The following is a 24565-nucleotide window of genomic DNA, read 5'->3' as shown; positions in this document are numbered from 1 at the left end:
ATTGGCATGTGTGTATGTGTATTCAACACTCTTTTTGACATTGTGCAAATCATCAACAGTCCGAGCAGTGGTGCAGATAAAAAATATCTGGCAACTTGAATTTCACTTTTAGGTTATATTTGAGCGATTTTGAAGCTTCTAAGTGACTATTTCACCAAAGTCGCTCCCTCACGAAACCCCTGCTGTTCATATCAAATTTTTACATTCCTGTATAAAAGTTATTAAAACTGCTGTTTTAACTGATGAGTAAAGGTACATTGACAAGATCAGTATGCTGTTAAAACACCCCCATTACCCCATAGCTCAACTGTTCAAATAATTAAGTAGGCTATGATATATCTGTGGTCTTGGTGTTAAAGTTAAAGTTTTATGGTAAGCTTTTCAATTTAACTTTTTTTGACCCAGTTGGCATCAAACTTCACATAACTTTACATACATTCAAAGGTAACAATATCTTTACTGTTCTGTTACAATCACTGTTATCTGTCATTTTGCATCTCCGTTTGCATGCTGTCCTTTAACAGCTCAAGATGGTTATATATACCGCATTCTTCAGCAAAAGTCAATGACTTGTTGTGCATAACTCAAAGAGAATGTCTAACTGGGTCAGGCACCATCCGATTCCTTGGGATTCAGCAGAATCACATGGAAAAAAGCTTGTATTATTTACCCTTGTATAAATCTGCTGTCTTTTGTCTTCTTGGGGAGAGTTTTACTCAAAGTGTTAACAAGGAGAGCAAAATTAATTCAGTTTTCACACCTTTATGTGTGGTCCATGCTAAACACAGCATTTGTAATTTTGACTTGTGACGACTTTAAGGCAAAATAAAATCCCAAAAGTTTAGGAAATAATTTTACTAGCTCGAAACATTTGGCACACATAGCATTATGTTAATTCAGTACATTACTGTACAGAGCAATTTTTTCTTAAATGTAAAATTTTGATGAAACATATCACTTTTGAACTTTTCCCCTATAAATTCTTAATGAAAATGCCCCATTCCAAAATCATTGAAGGAATTATTATGCAGAAACAGGTATAATGGCCCTACATTTGTATAATGCATAATTAAAACAAGTCTTAAAGTATTTATATGTTTTGCATGCTTTATGCTTGAATTGCACCAGAACATGTCAGTTTCCTGCAGGTGTTGTAACATGAAAAAAACATTTTGTTATACCAGTATTTACAGTTTTTTTCTTTTTCTAATTATTTCTCGGATATTTTCTTTTTATGCCCCTGAAGGGAGGCATATTAATTTTCAACTGTCCGTCCATCCGTTCGTTAGTTCGTTTGTCACAACGTTAACTTTTGCATGAAGGCACTTTACTCGCGAACCATTGCACCCAGGACCTTCAAACTTCACATGCTGATAGTACTTATTGAGTACACGACCCTTACTGACTTTGGGTTCACCAGGTCAAAGGTCAAGGCGCTGCGGGGGCATTTGTCACCATTAGTGACAGCTCTTGTTTGGTTCATCTGTCACAAAATGATATCTGCTCTCCTAAAAAGAAATTTAGAATTAATGGTACAAATTATGACTATAATGAGACAAAATACAGTTAAGATAGATTTCGGCCATGTAAGGTGAACCGTGAAGGTCAGGGTCAAGTACATTTTGTTGTAATAATGGCCTTTTTTATTTGTACTACTTTTTATGCTTAGAAACTTGGAAGTTCTTGTTTTAATTTTTTTTGTTTAAGTCTTCTTTACTTGAATACTATAAGAGGTTTGAAACTGTGCAAATACATGTATTTATTGTCATGAGGATGTTCCAATGAAAAAGTAACTTTATTATAAAATTACATAAGAGAAAAGCTGTGATTAGGAACTACGTTAAAAAGTTCGAGCCAGTTTCATGTAATTGTGGTGAATGGCAGAGTTACCAATGCATTCTTGAGATTTGTGAGGAATCCTAAATTTCTGCACTTGTATGTATTATGTTTTTGTTAGCTCACCTGTCACAAAGTGACAAGGTGAGCTTTTGTGATCGCGCGGTGTCCGTCGTCCGCGCGTGTGTGCGTAAACTTTTCCTTGTGACCACTCTAGAGGTCACATTTTTCATGGGATCTTAATGAAAGTTGGTCAGAATGTTCATCTTGATGATATCTAGGTCAAGTTCGAAACTGGGTCACGTGCCTTCAAAAACTAGGTCAGTTGGTCTAAAAATAGAAAAACCTTGTGACCTCTCTAGAGGCCATATATTTCACAAGATCTTCATGAAAATTGGTCAGAATGTTCACCTTGATGATATCTAGGTCAAGGTTGAAACTTGGTCACGTGCCTTCAAAAACAAGGTCAGTAGGTCTAAAAATAGAAAAACCTTGTGACTGCTCTAGAGGCCATATATTTCAAAAGATCTTCATGAAAATTTGTCAGAACGTTCATCTTGATGATATCTAGGTCAAGTTTGAAACTGGGTCACGTGCCGTCAAAAACTAGGTCAGTAGGTCAAATAATAGAAAAAACCCTGTGACCTCTCTGAAGGCCACATTTTTCATGGGATCTGTATGAAAGTTGGTCTGAATGTTCATCTTGATGATATCTAGGTCAAATTCGAAACTGGGTCACGTGCGGTTAAAAACTAGGTCAGTAGGTCTAAAAATAGAAAAACCTTGTGACCTCTCTAGAGGCCATATATTTCATGAGATCTTCATGAAAATTGGTCAGAATGTTCACCTTGATGATATCTAGGTCAAGTTCGAAAGTGGGTCACATGCCATCAAAAACTAGGTCAGTAGGTGAAATAATAGAAAAACCTTGTGACCTCTCTAGAGGCCATATTTTTCATGGGATCTGTATGAAAGTTGGTCTAAATGTTCACCTTGATGATATCTAGGTCAATTTCGAAAGTAGGTCACATGCCGTCAAAAACTAGGCCAGTAGGTCAAATAATAGCAGGGACTGCGTTTTAGGCGAAGTTGAGCGAAAACTTCGCTTTAAAATATTTCACTTCGCCCTTCCCGCCCAGAGAAGCGAAGTTCAAGTCGCCCTAAAATTGGATGAAAGGAAAACATAATCGGCAATAAAGTGCGCCGATATTATACTTCTCGGTTATGTAAAGTCTGTAAACACAATACGCAATACACAGGATGTCACCGGGAGGCACGCGCGGCGAAACGTGTCCATGACAACAAAAGATGATCACTCGATTTCAGATTGACGCCGCATGATAAGCTGCTAATTGTTTGCATTTAATGTGATTGCAGTAAACGATAATTAAAGAATGAAAGAGTAATAATTAAAGCTGACCGACATCGGAGATCAGAGAGCCCGAAAACTTCGTAAAACGGCGATAATTAACTTCCGAATTACAAACCTAATTACGTGTCAGTCGGCGCGTGGAGTGATTGACATCTGTCAGTAGCTAATTAACATACGACGCTCCGCCTACTGTCATACTTAGTTTGTGGCAGCGAACAATTGAAATTCACCGAGATTTTGATTAACAATGCAGAACTTCGAACTCGAGACGCATTTCGCGGATCGAGCCGACGCACGGGACACTTTTTTGTGCGGGTCAACTACGAGTTTTTCTTGATTTTCGCGGGTCAAAACACGGAACCTCGGGTCAACCGAACGCCCTCAGTACTTGTCTTATCCAGTTATTCTTGTTTTCAGATAAAAATCGTTTCGAAATTTTTATTGCCATCATAGTGTAGACTACCCGTTACTCCCGACGTTTATTTTTCAATTGGGATCTGCTTACTATTCATTTTAATCTGCATTTCTCTTTCATTAAAAACATATATAAGTTAAATATATGGCCCTTGACAAACTATTAAATTTGTTGTTTGATAAAAATAGCATACAACTCTTAGTTAATTCTGAAATGTGTTAAAGGGAGGTAATACATTTAACCAATTTTTAGATTTTTTATGTCAAAATATGTAGTTTTAAAAAAAATTGCCCCTGATTTTTAAGCATTTTATCTACTGATCAATACAAATAACATTTCATTGTAAGATTGAGAGTTTTTTAAACTCTGTAGTTTGTCAAATTGAAGGAACATAAAAATAATTTAAACTCAGAATGCTCACATACCTGAAAAAGCTGCTCTAGGAAGGAAAAAATTTAATCCAAGAAATATTAAGTACTGATTATATGAGGAAAGATTTGTTGTGTCAAGTTGTTAAATATTTTGCAGTAAAACAGTACAAATATGTACTGTATTGTTGAAACATTGCACCATTTTTATTTAAGTCATAGCAAGATAATACTACAAATGGAACTGAATAAACATTATTATTGTTATTTAATGCATGTAAGCAATGTCCTGTCTCACGTTTGCCGAACTTCTCCCAAAATTTCAAAACTTCTCCCTGTTTCCCAAGGAGGGAGAAGTCACTTCTCCCTAAATTTCCAGGCTAAGGTAGTCCCTGAATAGAAAAACCTTGTGACCTCTCTAAAGGCCATATTTTTCATGGGATCTGTATGAAAATTGGTCTGAATGTTCATCTTGATGATATCTAGGTCAAGTTCGAAACAGGGTCAAGTGCGGTCAAAAACTAGGTCAGTAGGTCTAAAAATAGAAAAACCTTGTGACCTCTCTAGAGGCCATACTTGTGAATAGATCTCCATAAAAATTGGTCAGAATGTTCACCTTGATAATATCTAGGTCAAGTTTGAAACTGGGTCACGTACATTGTACCTTAAACAACTAGGTCAGTAGGTCAAATAATAAAAAACCTTGTGACCTCTCTAGAGGCCATACTTTTCATGGGATCTGTATGAAAGTTGGTCTGAATGTACATTTTGATGATATCTAGGTCAAGTTTGAAACTGGGTCAACTGCGGTCAAAAACTAGGTCAGTAGGTCTAAAATTATTAAAATCTTGTGACCTCTCTAGAGGCCATATTTTTCAATGGATCTTGATGAAAATTGATCTTAATGTTCACCTTGATGATATCTAGGTCAGTTTCGAAACTGGGTCACATGCGGTCAAAAACTAGGCCAGTAGGTATAAAAATAGAAAAACCTTGTGACCTCTCTAGAGGCCATATTTTTCATGAGATCTTCATGAAAATTAGTGAGAATGTTCACCTTGATGATATCTAGTTAAAATTCAAAACAGGGTCACGTACCTTCGAAAACTAGGTCAATAGGTCAAATAATAGAAAAACCTTGTGACCTCTCTAGAGACCATATTTTTCAATGGATCTTCTTGAAAATTGGTCAGAGTTTTTATCTTGATAATATCTAGGTCAAGTTCTAAACTGGGTCACATGAGCTCAAAAACTAGGTCACTATGTCAAATAATAGAAAAAACGACGTCATACTCAAAACTTGGTCATGTGGGAAGGTGTGAGCGATTCAGGACCATCATGGTCCTCTTGTTATGATAGCTAAATCAATTGCAACCTTTCTTCTCTTTTTCAGATCAGCAATTGATAATGTAACAAAGACGAAAGTAGCTGTAAAGAAGATATCACCATTTGAACATCAAACATACTGCCAGAGAACTCTTAGAGAGATAAAGATTCTAACAAGATTTAAACATGAAAATGTAAGTGTTTTGTAGAAAATCTACAATCTTTGTAGCTTTGCCAGACCAGACGAATTTGATATCGGGGATGAGAACATTAAAGTACAGAATTTGAGCTTGCTTCTAGAAATAGGCCATATATACCTAGCAAAAGCACATTTATTTTAACAAATGAAAATCTTGATGATATTGTATTGTCAGGTAATAAATATAAATATCCTCTTAATATATCACTGTGCAGTCGCCATATGACCTATTATTGTGTCGGTGCCACGTTAAACCCAACAAAAAAACCTATCATTGTGATAATTAAGTGACAATTTATCTGTAAATGGAATATGATGCTCTTTTGACATTGTTACCAGTTTGTTACTTTGTTAGCCCACTGTATGGAACGTTGCAAAGGATAATTATTGTTAGCCCACTGTGAGGAATGTTGCAAAGGATAAATAATGTTTAGCCCACTGTGTGGAATGTTGCAAACGAAAATATCGTTAGCCCACTGTGTGGAATGTTGCAAAGGATAAATAAGTTTTGAGGATTCGCAGCAAATCTCAGAACTTTACTTGTTATTTTGATATATTTTTCATCTTCATTTTATTGCGTTTCACAGAATTTTCTTCTGTACTCACTAGGGATGGGAACGAATACTGAAATCAATATTCGAATATTCAGTTCGCCATATTCGAATATTCGACATTTTTTGATGGCAGCTTTTAATTCTTTTAAAGTGGTTGGCATATACACAATATATTTCGTTATTTAAAACGTGAATCATCGTACGTAATAAGGCCTAAAAATGTTTGTTCCTACCTAGTTAAACCCGCCATCCTAGCGTTTTAATTCACTATTCTGTCAGTATGATTATGAACATATTTAACTGATCCAGTGTTTTACCTTCAAAATGATAAAAAAAACCTTTCAAATCGATTATAATTTAGACCGTCACAACTTTATCTAAAAATAGCAGGCTGTCCAATTTAAGCACGTGTCACGCTGTTGTATTATCGCCGCCATTTTGAAAATTTTCCATCAGCGTGTAAAAAGCCGATAAACTTAACGAAGGCAGACTTAAACCTCCTTCGATATGACCTTATGCATCAATCATATGTTATTTCTTGATTTTATTATAAACTACTTCAAGTTTATTTCAAATACGGCCGATTTCAATAAATGAATTGCCCGGGCGCTGTGGATGAAAACCGATTCTGTGGACGGTCTGAAATGTCATACAAAATATTTCATAAAGATCGCCAATATCTACTTGTTTGGTATTGTTTTCGAAAAAAAAAAATCTTAAATTTGTTAGATAAAATAGGCGCCATTAAAAATGAACAAAAGATAAAAAGGCATCACATTTACGCCTGTTGCAAACTGTTAATCCGTAACGATAACCCCTGCCAATTATGCATTGCAATTTTCTTGTTAATTGGACAATTTTTGACATGCATCACATTTACGCCTTTTGCAAACTGTTAATCCATAACGGTGGTCCCTGTCTATTATGCAAAGCAATTTTCTTGTTAATTACGCGATAAACAAACATGGCAGAACAAACGGTTTTATTCTTCAGAATTAGCATGTTTATATTGCACAAAATCAACGATAACTTTATACTTCTTTGTTCTTTTGAAAAAAAAATCTATTCACTAATTTACGAATATTCGAATTTGATTTTCATATTCGAATATTCGGCCGATTTTCAAATATTCGAATATTTGAACATTCGTTCCCATCCCTAGTACTCACACAACCTCCACCCACCAAAGAGTTTGCCATCCTGTTAAGAATGTACTGGTAGTTTTACTTCTTTGCAAGAGCTTCGTTGTCTGCTATGCATAGAGGAATGTACACATATTTACCTTAACAGTATGACATGTCACATGTTAGATCCACACATCTCACTCAAAGGTCTAGTTCAAACATAAAAGTTCAAGATTTAAGATCCCTTTACATAATCATATACTAAAATGGCCAACAATGCAAAAGAGTTATGGGTATGGTTGTATCTGTTATAGGATGGTGACTAAATTAAAAATATTTTCTGCCTTCACAGAGAATTTGCTTGGCAGTACTTCTTGATAAGTTTTGCAATACTTTAATTCTGATATCTCATATTGCTTGTTTTCACTGAATAATGATGCTATCTGTCAGAGCTTGTTCAATACCTGTTTGTAGATCAAGAATTGTGATACAACATAATACAGACTTTATTGCTTTGAATACAACTTTTCAAGTTCTGTTTGATTGTCTTAGCATGGAGAAGTTAGTTCAAGTGCTGCTAAACTCTGCTCCTGATCATTTCCGGATTGGTTCAGCAATGAACTAAGTTCATCAGTACCATGATGTTATAGTTCGTAAGCATTCCAAAATTGGTTTAACTGTAAATTTAAGTTCGCTAAGACCCTGGTCTTTTCATTCATACTCGTTTGCAGATTTATCCAGTTGTAAACTTAAGTTAACCCATACGTCTCATAGTCCGTTAACATTCCTAAATAAGTGTCTTTTCTGCAAAAACAGTTGTAGCATTCTTGGGCACGATTCGGGGGCATTTGTCACTAATAGTAACTGCTCTTGTTATTTGAGCTCCTTTGGAGTGCTCATGAGCTGGATCAGGGTATGAGAGAACTTAGCTCGCTGCTGAACCCTTGCACCAGAGTACAAGAGAACTATATTGAATACTAAACAAACTGGGATCAAGGTAGGGAATTGGGGTGTAAGACATCTGTGTTTGAACTGATTTTAAAATTGTCGGGAACCATGGTATGAGAAAACTTTGTTGACTGCTGAACTGATTTGGGAGATAATCAGAAAACATGGTATGAAAGAAGTATGTTAACTGCTGAACTGATTTTCGGGATAACCAGGAACCATGGTATGAAAGAAGTATGTTAACTGCTGAACTGATTTTCGGGATAACCAGGAACCATGGTATGAAAGAAGTATGTTAACTGCTGAACTGATTTTCGGGATAACCAGGAACCATGGTATGAAAGAAGTATGTTAACTGCTGAACTGATTTTCGGGATAACCAGGAACCATGGTATGAAAAAAGTATGTTAACTGGCTGCTGAACTGATTTTTGGGATAACCAGGAACCATGGTATGAGAGAACTATGTTAACTGGATGTTTTTTGGATATGGTATGGGGGAAGTGTGTTGACTGCAGAAAACAATTTGGGGATGGTCAGGAACCATGGTACCAGGGTAGGTTGCTAAGAACCAAGTTCTCTGCTGAACCCAATTTGGAAATGGTCAGGGACCATATAACCAGGGTATGGGAGTTTGTATCCCTATAGAAAAGATTATCTCAGACTGATCATTTGTCATTTAGGCAGGTTATTTCTTCAACCTACAGCAATAAATGCCTACCAATAGATAACAGACTTTAAAAAAGATCTCTGGGGAAAGAAATGAGCGATTTTGTCCAGCCTTGGACAGCTCCTAGGTATCATAGTGTTTACTTTCTCAGTGTGGGACTGAGAAACTGATATTGGAGACCAGTCTCAATAGACCAGCATCAGATTGGCCGTATTTTAGTACAATTGGCAAGGCTGCATGCATTTTGTTGTGTCATAGTTTTGTCCCACACAGTGTATTGAAGAATTCAGTAGTCTGTCATTGAGGAGATGATAAGATAATGAATGTCACATGCAGATGGGAAAATTCAACACTTGCAAACTCCCAAGTGGTAAAAATAATGTTTTTAACATAGAATGTGAGTACATAATTGTGTCAATGATTTCTCCCATGATGGTAGTGTGTATTGATTTATTGCTCCCTGACAATTCTCTAGCTGTCAGACATGAAGGAAATTGGTAGCAATGTTATACCTTTTTGATAGGGTTGTTGGACTGCTGTATGACATTTATAATTAACTTAGAACTTGGACATGGTATGGCCTTGTAAGGTGCCGCATCAGGGTGGTAATACTGTCTGTATTAAATATTGTAACAGAAAACTTGCATTGTACAGCCTAAATTAGGAAAGTGGGGCATTTCAAATCCTTTTAAATGTGAAAATGCATAATTATTAATATTTTGTTCCGACATTTTGGACAAGCATAGGTCATGAATTAACCTGCTGATAATTACAAGCTGTCCAGGTAATCTTCTGATTTTTTCAGGGTGGAGCATGTGATTAAGGGGATAGGAAGTCATTCACACACCCTTCCACTCCCCCACCTCCCCCTGTCCCACAGTATAGAAAATTGACACTAACACTTGGTTAGAAGATTTTCAATTGATAATGATAACTGACTCTTTATACCTAATTTCTTGGAAAAACTTTGGTTTTCTTCTAAATGAGTTTTGACTTTTTCTGAATAATTGTGATCTTTCAAAGAATTGCATTATTAGGTGAAAATCCGCCAGCATTGTGTCGTTGCTTTCAGTAAATTGGATAAGCTGATTTCCACTTGTGTAAGTGTCTCTTACACTTTGTTGTTTTCTTAGAAATATTTCCCTGTGTAGTTGAATGGATATGAATTCTGATTTCAGCTTAATTAACAATTAGGCTACCATATTTTTCTGACAGATTTATAATAATAAATTGGATTTGACAATTTTCTTTTAACATTTGTCAGACAGGAAATAATTTTAGTAGTTCAGGCATGCAAAAGATGTTTTAACAGGAATTTGTGAAATGTAGTCTTTGATCTTCTCACAAAATCACTGACTGCATAGAGGTGTTCATCATTATAGTAGATTGTGCCAGTTATTTCAATTATATTATTAATGCTGAGGTATCACATATTTTGCTTTCACTGGAAATAGGAAAATATTCTTGAGTTTAGCTTTGGTAACATGGCAGGCCATAATATGTAGAAAGTAGTCATAGTTTAGCTTAAAAAGTGTAGTAAGGGATTAATTGACAAAACATGACAATGCAAAGTTAATAAAAAAAATAATGATAATTAATTGATTTAAAGAGGCATTACAATTAAACAGGCCCAATTTTGTAATGTTAACATCAAACAGTATTACATTGCAAGAATATCACCTCCGGCAAAGTGAAAGAAATAATTGCACTCAGATGAGGTACTGAATAATACCAGCATAATATGACTGCAGGAAAATTTACAAAACTTAATGGTCTTGCAGTACTGAGATGCTGATTTCTAATCTACACAATTAAAATGGTAACAACCTTGCCCGTAACAAAGTTAAGTTGGTAAGTACAGGTTTGCTGTTACCTAAACTGTTGTCATGGTTACCTGACGCTGTCATTATTTTTTTTTTGGATACTGACCGAATCATGAAAAAGTACAATGATGATGCTTGTTTCTTTAAATGGAAAACAAGAATGAATAAAAAAAGAACATCTTGCATTATATTGATCATGCACGGCAGTGGAGAGATGACAATGGAAAGCCTTGTGGCGATATGGAAAGTTTTCCCTAGACAAATCTATGCATTCGATTACTTGAAACCCATTTACATACTACGTGACATGACAAAAATATGAATAGTTTAAAGGATTTTGACATTAGCATGCCAGTAATTTGTTAGATGGAAAAAAACGTAACAAATCTCTTCGGCATAAAAAATGGGTATAAAAGCACTCACAGTTTTTGTGCCGAGCTGACAGAGATAGAAGTCAGCAAATTGTTCAGTCATAAAATATTAAACATTGTTTTCTTTTACGCCTGAAAAGGGAAATATTATATGATCACCTGCAGTGGATGGGTGGCGAGCACTAGAGTTGTCTTTCTCTGACTAATGAACAGTTCTATTTCAATGTTCACCAAACTTGGTCATAGTGTATATGGGCATACTATTTTGGCTATAATATCTGTAACAGCTTGATCTTCCAAGTCTCTGCTTGAATTACTCAAAATTGCGAAAATTTTGACAATGACTGACTTGAGCAGGTCTAACCCAGTGTTGACCAATTGGGTCACAGTGTTTATTGGCATAATATCTCGGTAAAGTTTGATAACCAGCTAGATTTAAGTCTGATAACCAGTTGGATACTCCCAGTCAATCTTAAGTTATGGCCCTTGATTTACTTGAAATTGTGAAAATTTTGTCCACTTGATGACTGAAGCAGTTCTTATCCAATGTTCAACAAATTTAGCCAGAATGTAAATGGGCATATTAATATATTGGCCAAGTTCAGTGACCAGGTTGGTATTCTTTGTTGCTCTGGAGTTACTGCCCTTGAATTATAGTGTTGATATTCCGGAAAATGTGTAGAATGCTTCAAAATGGCAAAAGTAATCTGTCATGACAGGCATACTGTAAAATCATTTAATTTCGTGGGTATGAAATTTTGTGGATTTGGTCAAAACGGCAATTTCATGGGGATATGAATCATGGATTCCAACTTTTAAGAATAAAATGAATGTGAATTTTACTTGTTCGTTGGGATTAATTTTCGTGGATTGACTCAAGCATGAAATCCACAAAAATTAATCCCCCTCGAATATTAATGAACATAATGCACGAAATTTAGTCCCCAACAAATATTAATGATTTCACAGTATATTGTAATGTTTAGGATCCCCTTTAATGGTAATAGTGGTTTGAAGATTAACATTTCATTTCCTTATGATTGTAAAAAAATCACTGAAACAGGATTTGTAACCTTAATTTCCCTTTTTCAAATGTCTAGATAAGGCCAAAATTAAAATTAGGTTTGTTTGCTGTCTCCCGACCGACCAGCGAAAAACACCGCAATCGGATTTTTTTTATTGGCCCACTGAGCAGAATATTTTTAGCTCACCTGTCACAAAGTGACAAGGTGAGCTTTTGTGATCGCGCAGCGTCCGTCGTCCGTCCGTTCGTGCGTAAACTTTGCTTGTGACCACTCTAGAGGTCACATTTTTCATGGGATCTTTATGAAAGTTGGTCAGAATGTTCAGCTTGATGATATTTAGGTCAAGTTTGAAACTGGGTCACGTGCAGTCAAAAACTAGGTCAGTAGGTCTAAAAGTAGAAAAACCTTGTGACCTCTCTAGAGGCCATATATTTCATAAGATCTTCATGAAAATTGGTCAGAATGTTCACCTTGATGATATCTAGGTCAAGTTCGAAACTTGGTCCTGTGCCATCAAAAACTAGGTCAGTAGGTCAAATAATAGAAAAACCTTGTGACCTCTCTAAAGGCCATATTTTCCATGGGATCTGTATGAAAGTTAGTCTGAATGTTCATCTTGATGATATCTAGGTCAAGTTCGAAACTTGGTCACGTGCGTTCAAAAACTAGGTCAGTAAGTCTAAAAATAGAAAAACCTTGTGACCTCTCTAGAGGCCATACTTATGAATAGATCTTCATAAAAATTGGTCAGAATGTTCACCTTGATTATATCTAGGCCAAGTTCGAAAGTGGGTCACGTGTTTTCAAAAAGTAGGTCAGTAGGTCAAATAATGAAAAAACCTTGTGACCTCTCTAGAGGCCATATTTTTCATGGGATCTGTATGAAAGTTGGTTTGAATGTTCATCTTGATGATATCTAGGTCAGGTTTGAAACTGGGTCAACTGCGGTCAATAACTAGGTCAGTAGGTCTAAAAATAGAAAAATCTTGTGACCTCTCTAGAGACCATACTTTTCAATGGAACTTCATGAAAATTGGTCAGAATGTTCACCTTGATGACATCTAGGTCAAGTTCAAAACTGGGTGACATGCCATCAAAAACTAGGTCAGTAGGTCAAATAATGAAAAAACCTTGTGACCTCTCTAGAGGCCATATTTTTCATGGGATCTGTATGGAAGTTGGTCTGAATATTCATCTTGATGATATCTAGGTCAGTTTCGAAACTGGGTCAACTGTGGTCAAAAACTAGGTCAGTAGGTCTAAATATAGAAAAACCTTTTGACCACTCTAGAGGCCATATTTTATCAATGGATCTTCATGAAAATTTGTCTGAATGTTCACCTTGATGATATCTAGATAAAATTTGAAACTGGGTCACATGTTGCCAAAATTAGGTCAGTAGGTATAAAAACAGAAAAACCTTTTGGCCTCTCTAGAGGCCATACTCTTCATGAGATCTTCATGAAAATTGGTTAGAATGTTCACCTTGATAATATCTAGGTCAAGATCAGAACTGGGTCATTTGCCTTCAAAAACTAGGTCATTAGGTCAGATAATAGAAAAATCTTGTGACCCCTCTAGAAGCCATATTTTTCAATGGATCTTCATGAAAATTGGGTCATGTGGAGACAGGTGAGCGATTCAGGACCATCATGGTCCTCTTGTTTTTATAAGTTCTGATCAGCTGCAGAACATTAACCCAAACTGCATTCACGTGACAGATCAGCACTTTCAATTAACCCCCGAACGTCTATCACTTTCAATTGACCCCTGAATTTCTATCGCTGGCCGATAATTACATCAGTCAGTGTGTTTGCATCTCTAGGTGTGAAAAATATATTAGATGACTGATGATTGCTGCTTTGACAAGCTTACAAAATTTGTTTCATGTTGCCGCCGAGTGCAAAAAGCAAATTTTCAAAGTGCGAAATAACATACTTACGTCAAACTGTTAAAATACTTTCCTAGATGTAAAATGCTATCTTTGCTCATACATTTCAATAATTATGTTGCAAATATGAATCAATCTTTTAAAGAAAGCATCATAAAAAAGAAACAACTATTCACGTGCACAAAGTGGTTTGCTTCAATATTGCTGTCCGTTCTAAAAAAAAGTATTAAACCGCAAAAAAGAAACTATGTACAAAACTGTAAGAACCTCTAGTTCAACATCTTAGAATACTTTTGGTAAATTTAAAATGAGATCGATTGTGCATGCTTGCGAAAAAGTTTACGTTGTGGGTACGTAATTATAATTTTGGTGGGAAAGAAGCACGTGCGTTTCATGACTGATACTGTTTTGCGGAAGGGTTACTCCAGTCTCTTTTTCAGGTCGATATAACCGCACCATGAGAAAACCAACATAGTGCATTTGTGACCAGCATGGATCCAGACCAGCCTGTGCATCCTAGCAGTCTGGTCAGGATCCATGCTGTTTGCTTTCAAAGCCTTTTGCAATTAGAGAAACCATTAGCGAACAGCATGGATGCTGACCAGACTGTGCGGATGGGCAGGCTCATCTGGATCCATGCTGGTCACAAATGCACTATGTTGGTTTTCTCATGGTGCGGTTCATATGGAAAATTTTCATTACTTGCAGAATCCAGGAACTTTAGTTTAAGATTAACTGTCACTACTGTATATTATGAACATTATTGAAAAGGAGTTAAGGTACAGGACCAGTAGAGACACTCTGCAACGTCTGTGCCATTACGTATTCTCCTAATTCTGCTTCGGTATATCGGTCATTACTGTAGTGTCTTTCGGGGTACACTTTTGGAAAAGAGGATATTTCATATATATGAAGAATACGTTCTCGAACTGAAATTACCGATTATGGTGTCACTACCTTAAACACCATAAAAAACTAACCTTACTGGTGTCACTACCTTAAACACCATAAAAAACTAACAGAGATTAAGAGATCAAGGTTGTTTATGTAACCTGAATTTTTTTATAAAAGCATCTAATTATTATTACTTTTATAGAAATTTGCATATTGTATAGACAGTTTTTAGTGCCATGTTGTCTGCTTTAAATTTTTGTAGACATTGATATGAATATTTTATCCTAGAGAACTTTCTGCTCCAGATTGATACAGCTAATGGAAATTATATATGGGCTTAATTTAAACAGAAATAAGATTATTTCTGTATCCAGAAAATTCATGTTTTTTTTTATGCATGCCTAATCCTAATTGGAGGAAATCTGGAGTTTATTTGTAGCTAATAGTTGAATCAGTTTTACCAAATCACTGCAATGGTTTTCCAGATTGATGCAAATATACATCACAGGTTCATATAAGAAAAAGAAACCTCTGACTATTAGATTCAAGATAATGTGAATAAAAGTTTATATATTTTGAATGAAGCGCTTGAGTTCATTATGTAGAAAAAAAATTTGAATTGCAAAAAAGGTGGTTTTTGTAACTATGGTTACTGTTTTCTATTTTCAGATTATCAACATTCAAGATATTATAAAAGCCAATTCCTTAGATGAGATGAAAGATGTGTATCCTTTTATATACTTAATTAGAATTTACATCCAACTCCAATGGAAAACATTTTGTGTAGCCCTACGTCCACATGCAAGCAAAACAGCATCTTTTTTAACCCTTTCTGTTACACAAAACAGGTTTTTGTCATGTCATCATAAATTATTTCAAGGCCACAATCCTTGGTGCAAAAGATACCTGCATTGTCATAAAGAAACAAGTTCTCTTAGCTGTCTATGTAGAGTGCAGATATGTTGATTGTTGGGTTGTGAGTTTGATCCAGTGCATGGCATTCATTGTTTGGGATGATTTGGTAACAGGCGTAATAACTGTATCTGAACTCATTCATCCTCCACCTCTGAGACATGATTGTGTAGAACAGGTTAATGCTGATTTACTTAATACTGGGATATAACGGGAATACTGGTGTTGATTCTGAAATGCTGGACATGATTGCTTCTGCCTTTGCGACCAGTGCAGATCATGATCAGTCTACACATCCGTGCAGTCTGATCATGACCTACACTGTTCACCATTCAGTCAGTATCTTTTTGGTATGCACACCTTTTAACAGTTGATGGTACTGTCTGAATTCAAAAACGGACAAGGGTTAACACAAAATGAACAGGTCAGTTTTTTCCCTCAGAAAATGCTAGACATAAATGTTTAAATGCTGTTTAAATGCTGGACATAAATGTTTAAATGCTGGACATAAATGTTTAATAAAATTGAAACTTCGCTTATTACATAAAGTGACAGCAAATTTTTAGGGCAGGCATATTGAGGCAGTTGAGCAAGAAATAATTGTGGATAAATTGACTCCTACTATCAAAAGGTTGGAGTTTAATAACCTCCCACCAGTGCCATATAATTTATGTAAGTGATATCTGTCTCTGATGTTTGTCTATATAAGGCCGGCAGTTAGAGAAATCAATGAGAAATAGGCTGCTAAATGTTATAAATGGAAACGTTCTTTCTCTTGAAATTTATCCTCATTTTCATCTATTGATATTACATGTCATAAACAAAAAGATTCTAATCAAAATGTTCAGTGCATGCTATATATGAACAGTCTTTTGTTATGGCAGGCAAAAAAGTTGATCGTTTCTTGTATTAAGTAATATTGTAAAAAAAAGTTTAAAGTCTCTCCAGCAGCTATTAGGGTTTTTTAAGGGTTCCTAGGGATATTTCAAAGACTGATACAAGTTTTTTCTGTAATGGTCTAGCTCATGCTTGAGGAGAGCAGCATATATTTGGCAAGCCAATTTGTTTTCCAGTAAAGGATTTATGTTCAGTATTAATTTTATGTTTAATAAAATTCTGAAAGTACATTTCATTCATTTTGTTAGGAGATTCCAGCTTTATTTTATAATTCAGTTTGATATATAGACGGCTCCCGAACATGATTTTGGTATGATTTCCAAGCCTTTAGCTTAAAAATTCTAAGAACAGTGAGAACTGCTCTACTCAGCCAGAATGTCCCTATTATAGCTGTTAATAATCACACATTTATGCAGGTTTTGCATGCAAGTTGATGTCTCAGTAACCATGGCATGTATTGGGTTGAAACTTCACACAAGGCTTCTTGGTCATCACACATACTGAAAGAACCAAGTTAGATAACTTTTGGCTGAATGAAATACAAATTGTGGCCCGTTTCCCACTTTAGTTTAAGTTTTGCATGCAACTAACTATCTTATCTCGGGAACAACTTCATGTATTGGATTGAAACTTCACACAGTGCTTCCAGGACATTAAGTCTACCTAAATAATCATTATGGTTTGTATTGGTTACATTTAATACAAATTATCCCCCTTTCCTGACTTTAAAAAATTGGTTAAGTTTTGTGTAGTGGTTTTGATTGAAACTTTACACAAGACATTCTTCTTACATATCCGAGTTAGAGAACTCTTGGTTGGAATGAATTCAAATTATGTCCCTTGTTTGATTCGGTTGCGTGAAAGTTGCTATCATTGCAGTATTTAATTTGTAATAAATCGTAATAATTTTATGGACCAGCAAAATTTTTATACTCGGCACGTAAAAATGACTTCTGTCTATTATAGTTATGTCAAAAAGATTTTGGAATACATTTACTGTGCATTAGGATTTTTGGAGGTTGCAGAGGGGGGCGGGTAGTCATTTCAGTCATGGCCATGTGCCGTGCACCTGTACTTTAAAATTAAAACTGTAGTGAGTTAATATATTTTACCAACAATAATGCAGAAATTCACTGACGACTAAAAAATGTTTTATAGTTGGGGGTGGGGGAATGGTTTTTATTTAGGGAAATACAGGCAAATTTTTGTTCACTGCAAAATGTGTTCATGCTGATATAAAACTTTTAAAAGTTTATATATAAAGCTGATTGTAACATCAGTTTCATCAATTTGAGGAGATAGGAAGGTATATAAATTATGATGAAATAGAGACAAAATGAAGTTTTCTCAGGAATGAGTGATAGGATGAAATGAGCCTCACCATGAGGAAACCAACATAGTGCATTTGCGACCAACATGGATCCAGACCTGCTTGCACAGTCTGGTCAGATTCCATGTTGTTTGCTAACAGGCTTTGAAAGCGAACAGCATGGATCCTGACCAGACTGCACGGATGCACAGGCTGGTCATGATCCATGCTGGTCGCAAATGCACTATGTTGGTTTTCTCATGATGTGGCTCAAATGTAGAAAAGCTGAGGATGAAGTCTGCTTTCTCTCCTGGTATGATCTTTATCAATACTGTAATAGGAGAGGAAGATTATATATTAATGTTTAAATGCAAGATTTGTCACGTTTCTCTGTCTTCAAGGGCTTTGATATTGTCTTGTTTGTCACAGTTGCTCATTTGATGGATTTTGAAATAACTTGGCACATTTAGAAGACAACCATAATAAGATGATGTGTTGTGTGCAAGAAACATATGGCCAGTTGGAAGGTCAAGGCCATGTTGTTTTATAACTTGTTTCGTGAACTTTTATAAACTATAGTGATAAACAGTTACTTGTTCTGACTGGAGAATTTTTACTTTGGCTGAAATGAACACCATCACAAGACAGTATGTCTTATCAGGGCTTGACCTTAAGGACTGCCCTTTTTCCCGGGGCAGGAAAAAGTGGAGTACAGGCTGGCAAACAATTATACTCAGTTGCCATTCGGGCATGTGGAACATTATAAAAGATCCCAAGAAATACATTAAAGAAAATCATTTACTACTGTTATTGTTGCTGTACTGCATTGCAATATCTCACCCAGGTGAAGGTCAGGGGGTAAATGTATTCAGTGTAAATTAGTAATAACAAGGTATTGTATAATTCATAAAATACATATATAATGTTTTCTAGAATGTATGCATCCATTAAAAATAAATCATTTACATTCAAATTACTAACAAATTATTTTGTAGCTGTTTTTATACCCCCACAAGAAGTTTGGGGGGTATATAGGAGTGAGCCTGTTGGTCGGTCTGTCTGTTGGTTTTCTTGGTTTCCGGACAATAACTCAAGAAAGGCTTGACAGATTTAAATGATTTTTGGTACACAGCTGTAAATCAGAAAATACAGGTCAAGTTCAACTTTGAGGTCAGTAGGTCAAAGGTCAAGGTCACAGTGACCATGAACAGTTAAATGGTTTCTGGATGATAACTAGAGAACGCTTGGGCCTAGGATCATAATTTTTTTAACACAGGTGTAACATGACAAAGTACAGGTCAAGTTCGACTGAGGTTAGTAGGTCAAAGCTCAAGGTCACAATGACACAAAACAGTCAAACGGTTTTCGGATGATATTTACTTGAGAACGCTTGGGCCTAGGATCATGAAAATTGATAGGGAGGTTGATCATGACCAGCAGATGACCCCTAATGATTTTTAGGTCAGTAGGTCACAGGTCAAGGTCACAGTGACCAGGAACATTTAAATGGTTTTTGGACAATAACTTCATAAGGCTTGGGCCTAGGATCACGAAACTTAATAAGGAGGTGGGTCATACCAGCAGATGACCCCTATTGATTTTGAGTTCCAAAGGTCAAAGGTCAGAGTGACTTGGAACATTTAAACCTTTTTCGGACAATTACTTGAGAACACTTGGGTAGAGGATCATGAAACTTAATAGGTAGGTTGGTCATGACCAGCAGATGACCCCTATTGATTTTGAGTTCCAAAGGTCAAAGGTCAGAGTGACTCTTAACATTTAAACCTTTTTGGGACAATAACTTGAGAATGCTTGGAAAGAGGATCATTAAACTTCATAGGGAGGTTGATCATGACCAGCATGACCTCTATTGATTTTGAGGTCAGTAGGTCAAAGGTCAAGCAAGTTTGGCTTTGACATTGGCTTAGTTCTGTGACAAGGCCATATTGTGGGGGTATAATTCGTCACTGCTGTAACAAGTCTCTACTTCTTTCTGTTGCCATGGTTTTGTTAATTTTCTAGGGCAAGGTTTTAATAACGAGGAAATAACATTTGCCAAGTCCCATTGTATAGAAAGCAATAACATAATTACCATTATTCATTTAACCTTTATATCCATAGAGTAAATAATACTTCTCTGTCGAGTTGTGATCCTTAACTTCTATCAGATATATTGTACAATGCTTGATGGAAACAGACATGTATAAACTGTTGAAGACTCAACAATTAAGTAACGATCATGTATGTTACTTCCTGTACCAGATTCTACGAGGGCTCAAATACATTCACTCGGCGAATGTCCTGCATAGAGATCTCAAGCCTAGCAACTTGCTCCTCAACACAACTTGCGATCTCAAGGTATGTCACTTAATGCTCCATTGATCTATTTTGCTTAACTATAGATCAGTTAATTTTTGCTTACTTGATTTATTATGCCCCCGAAGGGAGGCATATTAGTTTTCAACTGTCTGTCCGTTCGTTAGTTCATTCGTTTGTTAGTTTGTTCGTCACAACGTTAACTTTTTTAACCACTGCACTCAGGACCTTCAAACTTCACATGCTGATAGTACTCATTGACTACACGATCCCTATTGACTTTGGGGTCACCAGGTCAAAGGTCAAGGTGCTGCGGGGGCATTCGTCACTATTAGTGGCAGCTCTTGTTTTTAGCTCGACTATTCAAAGAATAGTCTAGCTATTCTACTCACCCTGGCATCGGAGTCGGAGTCGGCGTCACACCTTGGTTAAGTTTTTGCATGCAAGTACATACAGCTATCATTTAAAGGCATATAGCTTTGAAACTTATTTATTCTTTTTCTAGGTCAATTACCAACCTCACTGGGTCAAGTTCCATAACTCTGACATGTATTTTGAGTAAACTATGCCCCCTTTTGGACTTATAAAATTCTGGTTAAAGTTTTACATGCAAGTTACTATCTCCAAAACTAATGCAGATATTGAATTGAAACTTTACATGTGTCTTTGGGGATATAAAACTAGTTGATAGCAGCATGTCCCATAACTCTGACCATCATTTTGGCCAAATTATGCCCCCTTTTGGACTTAGAAAATTCTGGTTAAAGTTTTGCGTGCAAGTACATACAGCTATTACTAAAAGGCATATAGATTTGAAACTTATTTTTTCTTTTTCTAGATTAATTACCTACCTCACTGGGTCAAGTCCCATAACTCTGACATGTATTTTGGGCAAATTATGCCCCCTTTTGGACTTAGAAAATCCTGGTTAAAGTTTTACATGCAAGTTACTATCTCCAAAACTACTACATATACTAAATTTAAACTTCACATGTGTCTTCAGGGTTATAAAACTAGTTGATAGCAGCATGTCCCATAACTCTGACATGTATTTTGGGCAAATTATGCCCCCTTTTGGACTTAGAAAATCCTGGTTAAAGTTTTGCATGCAAGTACATACAGCTATTACCAAAAGGCATATAGCTTTGAAACTTATTTGTTCTTTTTCTAGGTCAATTACCAACCTCACTGGGTCAAGTTCCATAACTCTTAACATATATTTTGAGCAAATTATGCCCTCTTTTGGACTTACAAAATTCTGGTTAAAGCTTTACATGCAAGTTACTATCCCCAAAACTAATGCAGATATTGAATTGAAACTTAACATGTTTCTTCGGGGTTATAAAACTAGTTGATTGCATCAAGTCCCATAACTCTGATATGCATTTTGGTCAAATTATGTCCCCTTTCGAACTTAAAACTCTTTTGATATTTAACATTTTGGGTAATAATTTCCTGCTTCTGTGACAATATTTCGAATAGTCGAGCTTGGCTGTCTTACGGACAGCTCTTGTTAGGTATTAAATTGATCAATTAATTCTTGTTTAATTGATTTATTTTAGGTAATTGATGAATCAGTTATTGCTTACTTGATTCAGTTTACGTAATTGTTCACTTAAGTCTGTTGTAACTTTTATAAAGTCTGTACAAAATGTCTTCTGTGTAGATTTATGTTACCAGGTACACTTAGTTTTTAAAAAAATTATGTATTTACTTTGTGAAGATCTAGAGAAATTATCTTGTATAAGTTGGCTGGGAGTAAGTCATTAGTCAATTTACCAGTTTAGGTAGTTAGAGAAATAAATTAATATGATTGAACCAAATAGCTGACTTGAAAATTTATCAAGTTTGTGTTACAAAATTCATAGACTTTACCATAAGGTCCATATCTCACAGTGACTTGGAATGAATTACATCACATATTCTGTTATCTGGATAAGCTGCCAGTTGTATTGGTAATCAGAATATGATGAGAATTGCTTGTTTATAGTACAAGGGGAATTCCCTTCTTATCACCTCATTGACTATAATGACTCCCGGCCATCAATTTGTTTTGGCACATTTAGCTAGTTCTTACTGACAACATTGGTTCCCCTGGCCAGCAGTTTGCTTAGGCACATTTAGTTAGACATTACTGACAACATTGGCTCCCCTAGCCAGTATTTTGTTTTAGCACATTTAGCTACAACTTAAGCCAGAATTTTATTTTGGCACATTTATCTACACCTCATTGACAACATTGGTTTCCCTGACCAGCATTTTATTTTGGCACATTTAGCTACTCCTGACAACAGTGGCTTGGAGCCATTGGCTCCCCAGGCCAACAGTTTGTTTTTGCATATTTAGATGCACTTTTTCCCCTCAGCAGTTTGTTTAGCACATTTATCTACACATTACTGATCATAGTGGTTCCCCTGGTCAGCAGTTTGTTTAGCACATTAAGCTACACCTTACTGACAATAGTGGTTCCCCTGGTCAGCAGTTTGTTTAGCACATTAAGCTGCTCATTACTGACAATAATGGTTCCCCCTGGCCAGCAGATTGTTTAGCACATTTAGCTACACCTTACTGACAATAATGGTTCCCCTGGCCAGCAGTTTGTTTAGCATATTAAGCTACACCTTACTGACAATGATGGTTCCCCTGGCCAGTAGTTTGTTTAGCACATTTAGCTACACCTTACTGACAACAATGGTTCCCCTGGCCAGCAGTTTGTTTAACACATTTAGCTACACATTACTGACAACAATGGTTCCCCTGGCCAGCAGTTTGTTTAACACATTTAGCTACACATTACTGACAACAATGGTTCCCCTGGCCAGCAGTTTGTTTAGCTCATTTAGCTACACCTTACTGACAACAATGGTTCCCCTGGCCAGCAGTTTGTTTAGCACATTTAGCTACACATTACTGACAACAACAGTTCCCCTGGCCAGCAGTTTGTTTAGCACATTTAGCTATACATTACTGACAATAGCGGCTCCCCTGGCCAGCAGTTTGTTTAGCACACTTAGCTACATCTTACTGACAATAATGGTTCCCCTGGCTAGAAGTTTCTTTAGCACATTTAGCTACACTTTACTGACAATAATGGTTCCCCTGGTCAGCAATTTGTTTTGGCACATTAAGCTACACATTACTGACAGCAGTGGCTTCCCTGGTCAGCATTTTGATTTAGCACATTTAGCTTCACCTTACTGACAATAGAGGATTCCCTGGCCAGCAATTTGTTTTTGCACATTTAGCTACACCTTACTGACAAAAGTGGCTCCCCTGGCCAGCATTTTTTTTTGCACATTTAGATACACATTGTCAGTAGTGGCTCCCATGGCCAGCAAGTTGTTTTTGCACATTTAGCTACACCTTGTCAGTAGTGGCTCCCGGCCAGCAATTTGTTTTGGCACATTTAGATACACATTGTCAGTAGTGGCTCCCATGGCCAGCATTTTGTTTTAGTACATTAAGCTACATCTGAAAATAACAATGGGTTTCTAGGTCTCTTAGAGATGTGTAGTAGAAAATGAGCAAAAGCAAATTCTCCTTTCAAAGTTTTTAGCATTAATTAACTTTGAGTTCTGTAAATAGCCTTGCATGAACTAATACTTCCTGTATAATGTTTTAAAAGAAGTGATGTTCTGTTTTCATGTCATTTCCAGTCAGAGCCTTCTCTGAAGCTACTTATATGACAAAGAATGAGTGGGAAAAACTACGATAGTTTCCACTGCATTTTTATCTTATTTATATGCCATTGATATGATTGAAGACATGCAAAATCTGCAGTCTTCATTAGCTGATTTTTAGTTCTTTTTAATTTCTATAGAATTTTCAAATATATTTCCAGATTTGTGATTTTGGTTTAGCAAGAGTTGCAGACCCTGATCATGACCACACTGGATTCCTGACCGAATATGTCGCCACACGTTGGTACCGGGCACCAGAAATCATGCTTAACTCCAAAGGCTATACAAAGTCAATAGACGTGTGGTCTGTGGGATGTATATTAGCAGAGATGATGTCTAACAGACCTCTGTTTCCTGGGAAGCATTGTAAGTTTCTGGTTTCTGCTTTATTGTAGTGTAATTTTAAACTAGCTGATTTAATTACTGTAAAGCACTTAATTCATGTGAACATTAGTTCCAACATTGCTCTTATTATGTCTTGTTTTGCCAGTTCATGAAATGTTGAATTTGCAATATTTATGCCTCTGAAGGGAGGCATATATGTTTTCAACTGTGCATCCGTTCGTCACAATGTCCTTTCGTCACAACGTTAACTTTTTGCATGAAGGCACTTTACTCACGAACCACTGCACCCAG

The 24565-nt window shown here is 36.2% G+C and overlaps 1 protein-coding gene across 1 annotated transcript in view; it reads left to right on the top strand.

Annotated features, from left to right (window-relative positions):
* LOC123533872 (mitogen-activated protein kinase 1-like) overlaps positions 1-24565 on the top strand; it is a 52960-nt gene that overhangs the window by 3895 nt on the left and 24500 nt on the right. Inside the window, exons 2-5 of the mRNA XM_045315816.2 lie at positions 5385-5511; positions 15485-15540; positions 20102-20291; positions 24091-24295. Coding sequence (XP_045171751.1) covers positions 5385-5511; positions 15485-15540; positions 20102-20291; positions 24091-24295 — 578 coding nt within the window. The remainder of the gene's footprint in view (positions 1-5384; positions 5512-15484; positions 15541-20101; positions 20292-24090; positions 24296-24565) is intronic.

This window comes from Mercenaria mercenaria, chromosome 12 (assembly GCF_021730395.1).
Source record: "Mercenaria mercenaria strain notata chromosome 12, MADL_Memer_1, whole genome shotgun sequence".
NCBI lineage: Eukaryota > Metazoa > Mollusca > Bivalvia > Venerida > Veneridae > Mercenaria > Mercenaria mercenaria.
Note: the sequence above shows the minus strand (reverse complement) of the source record. Positions and strands in the feature narration are given on the sequence as shown.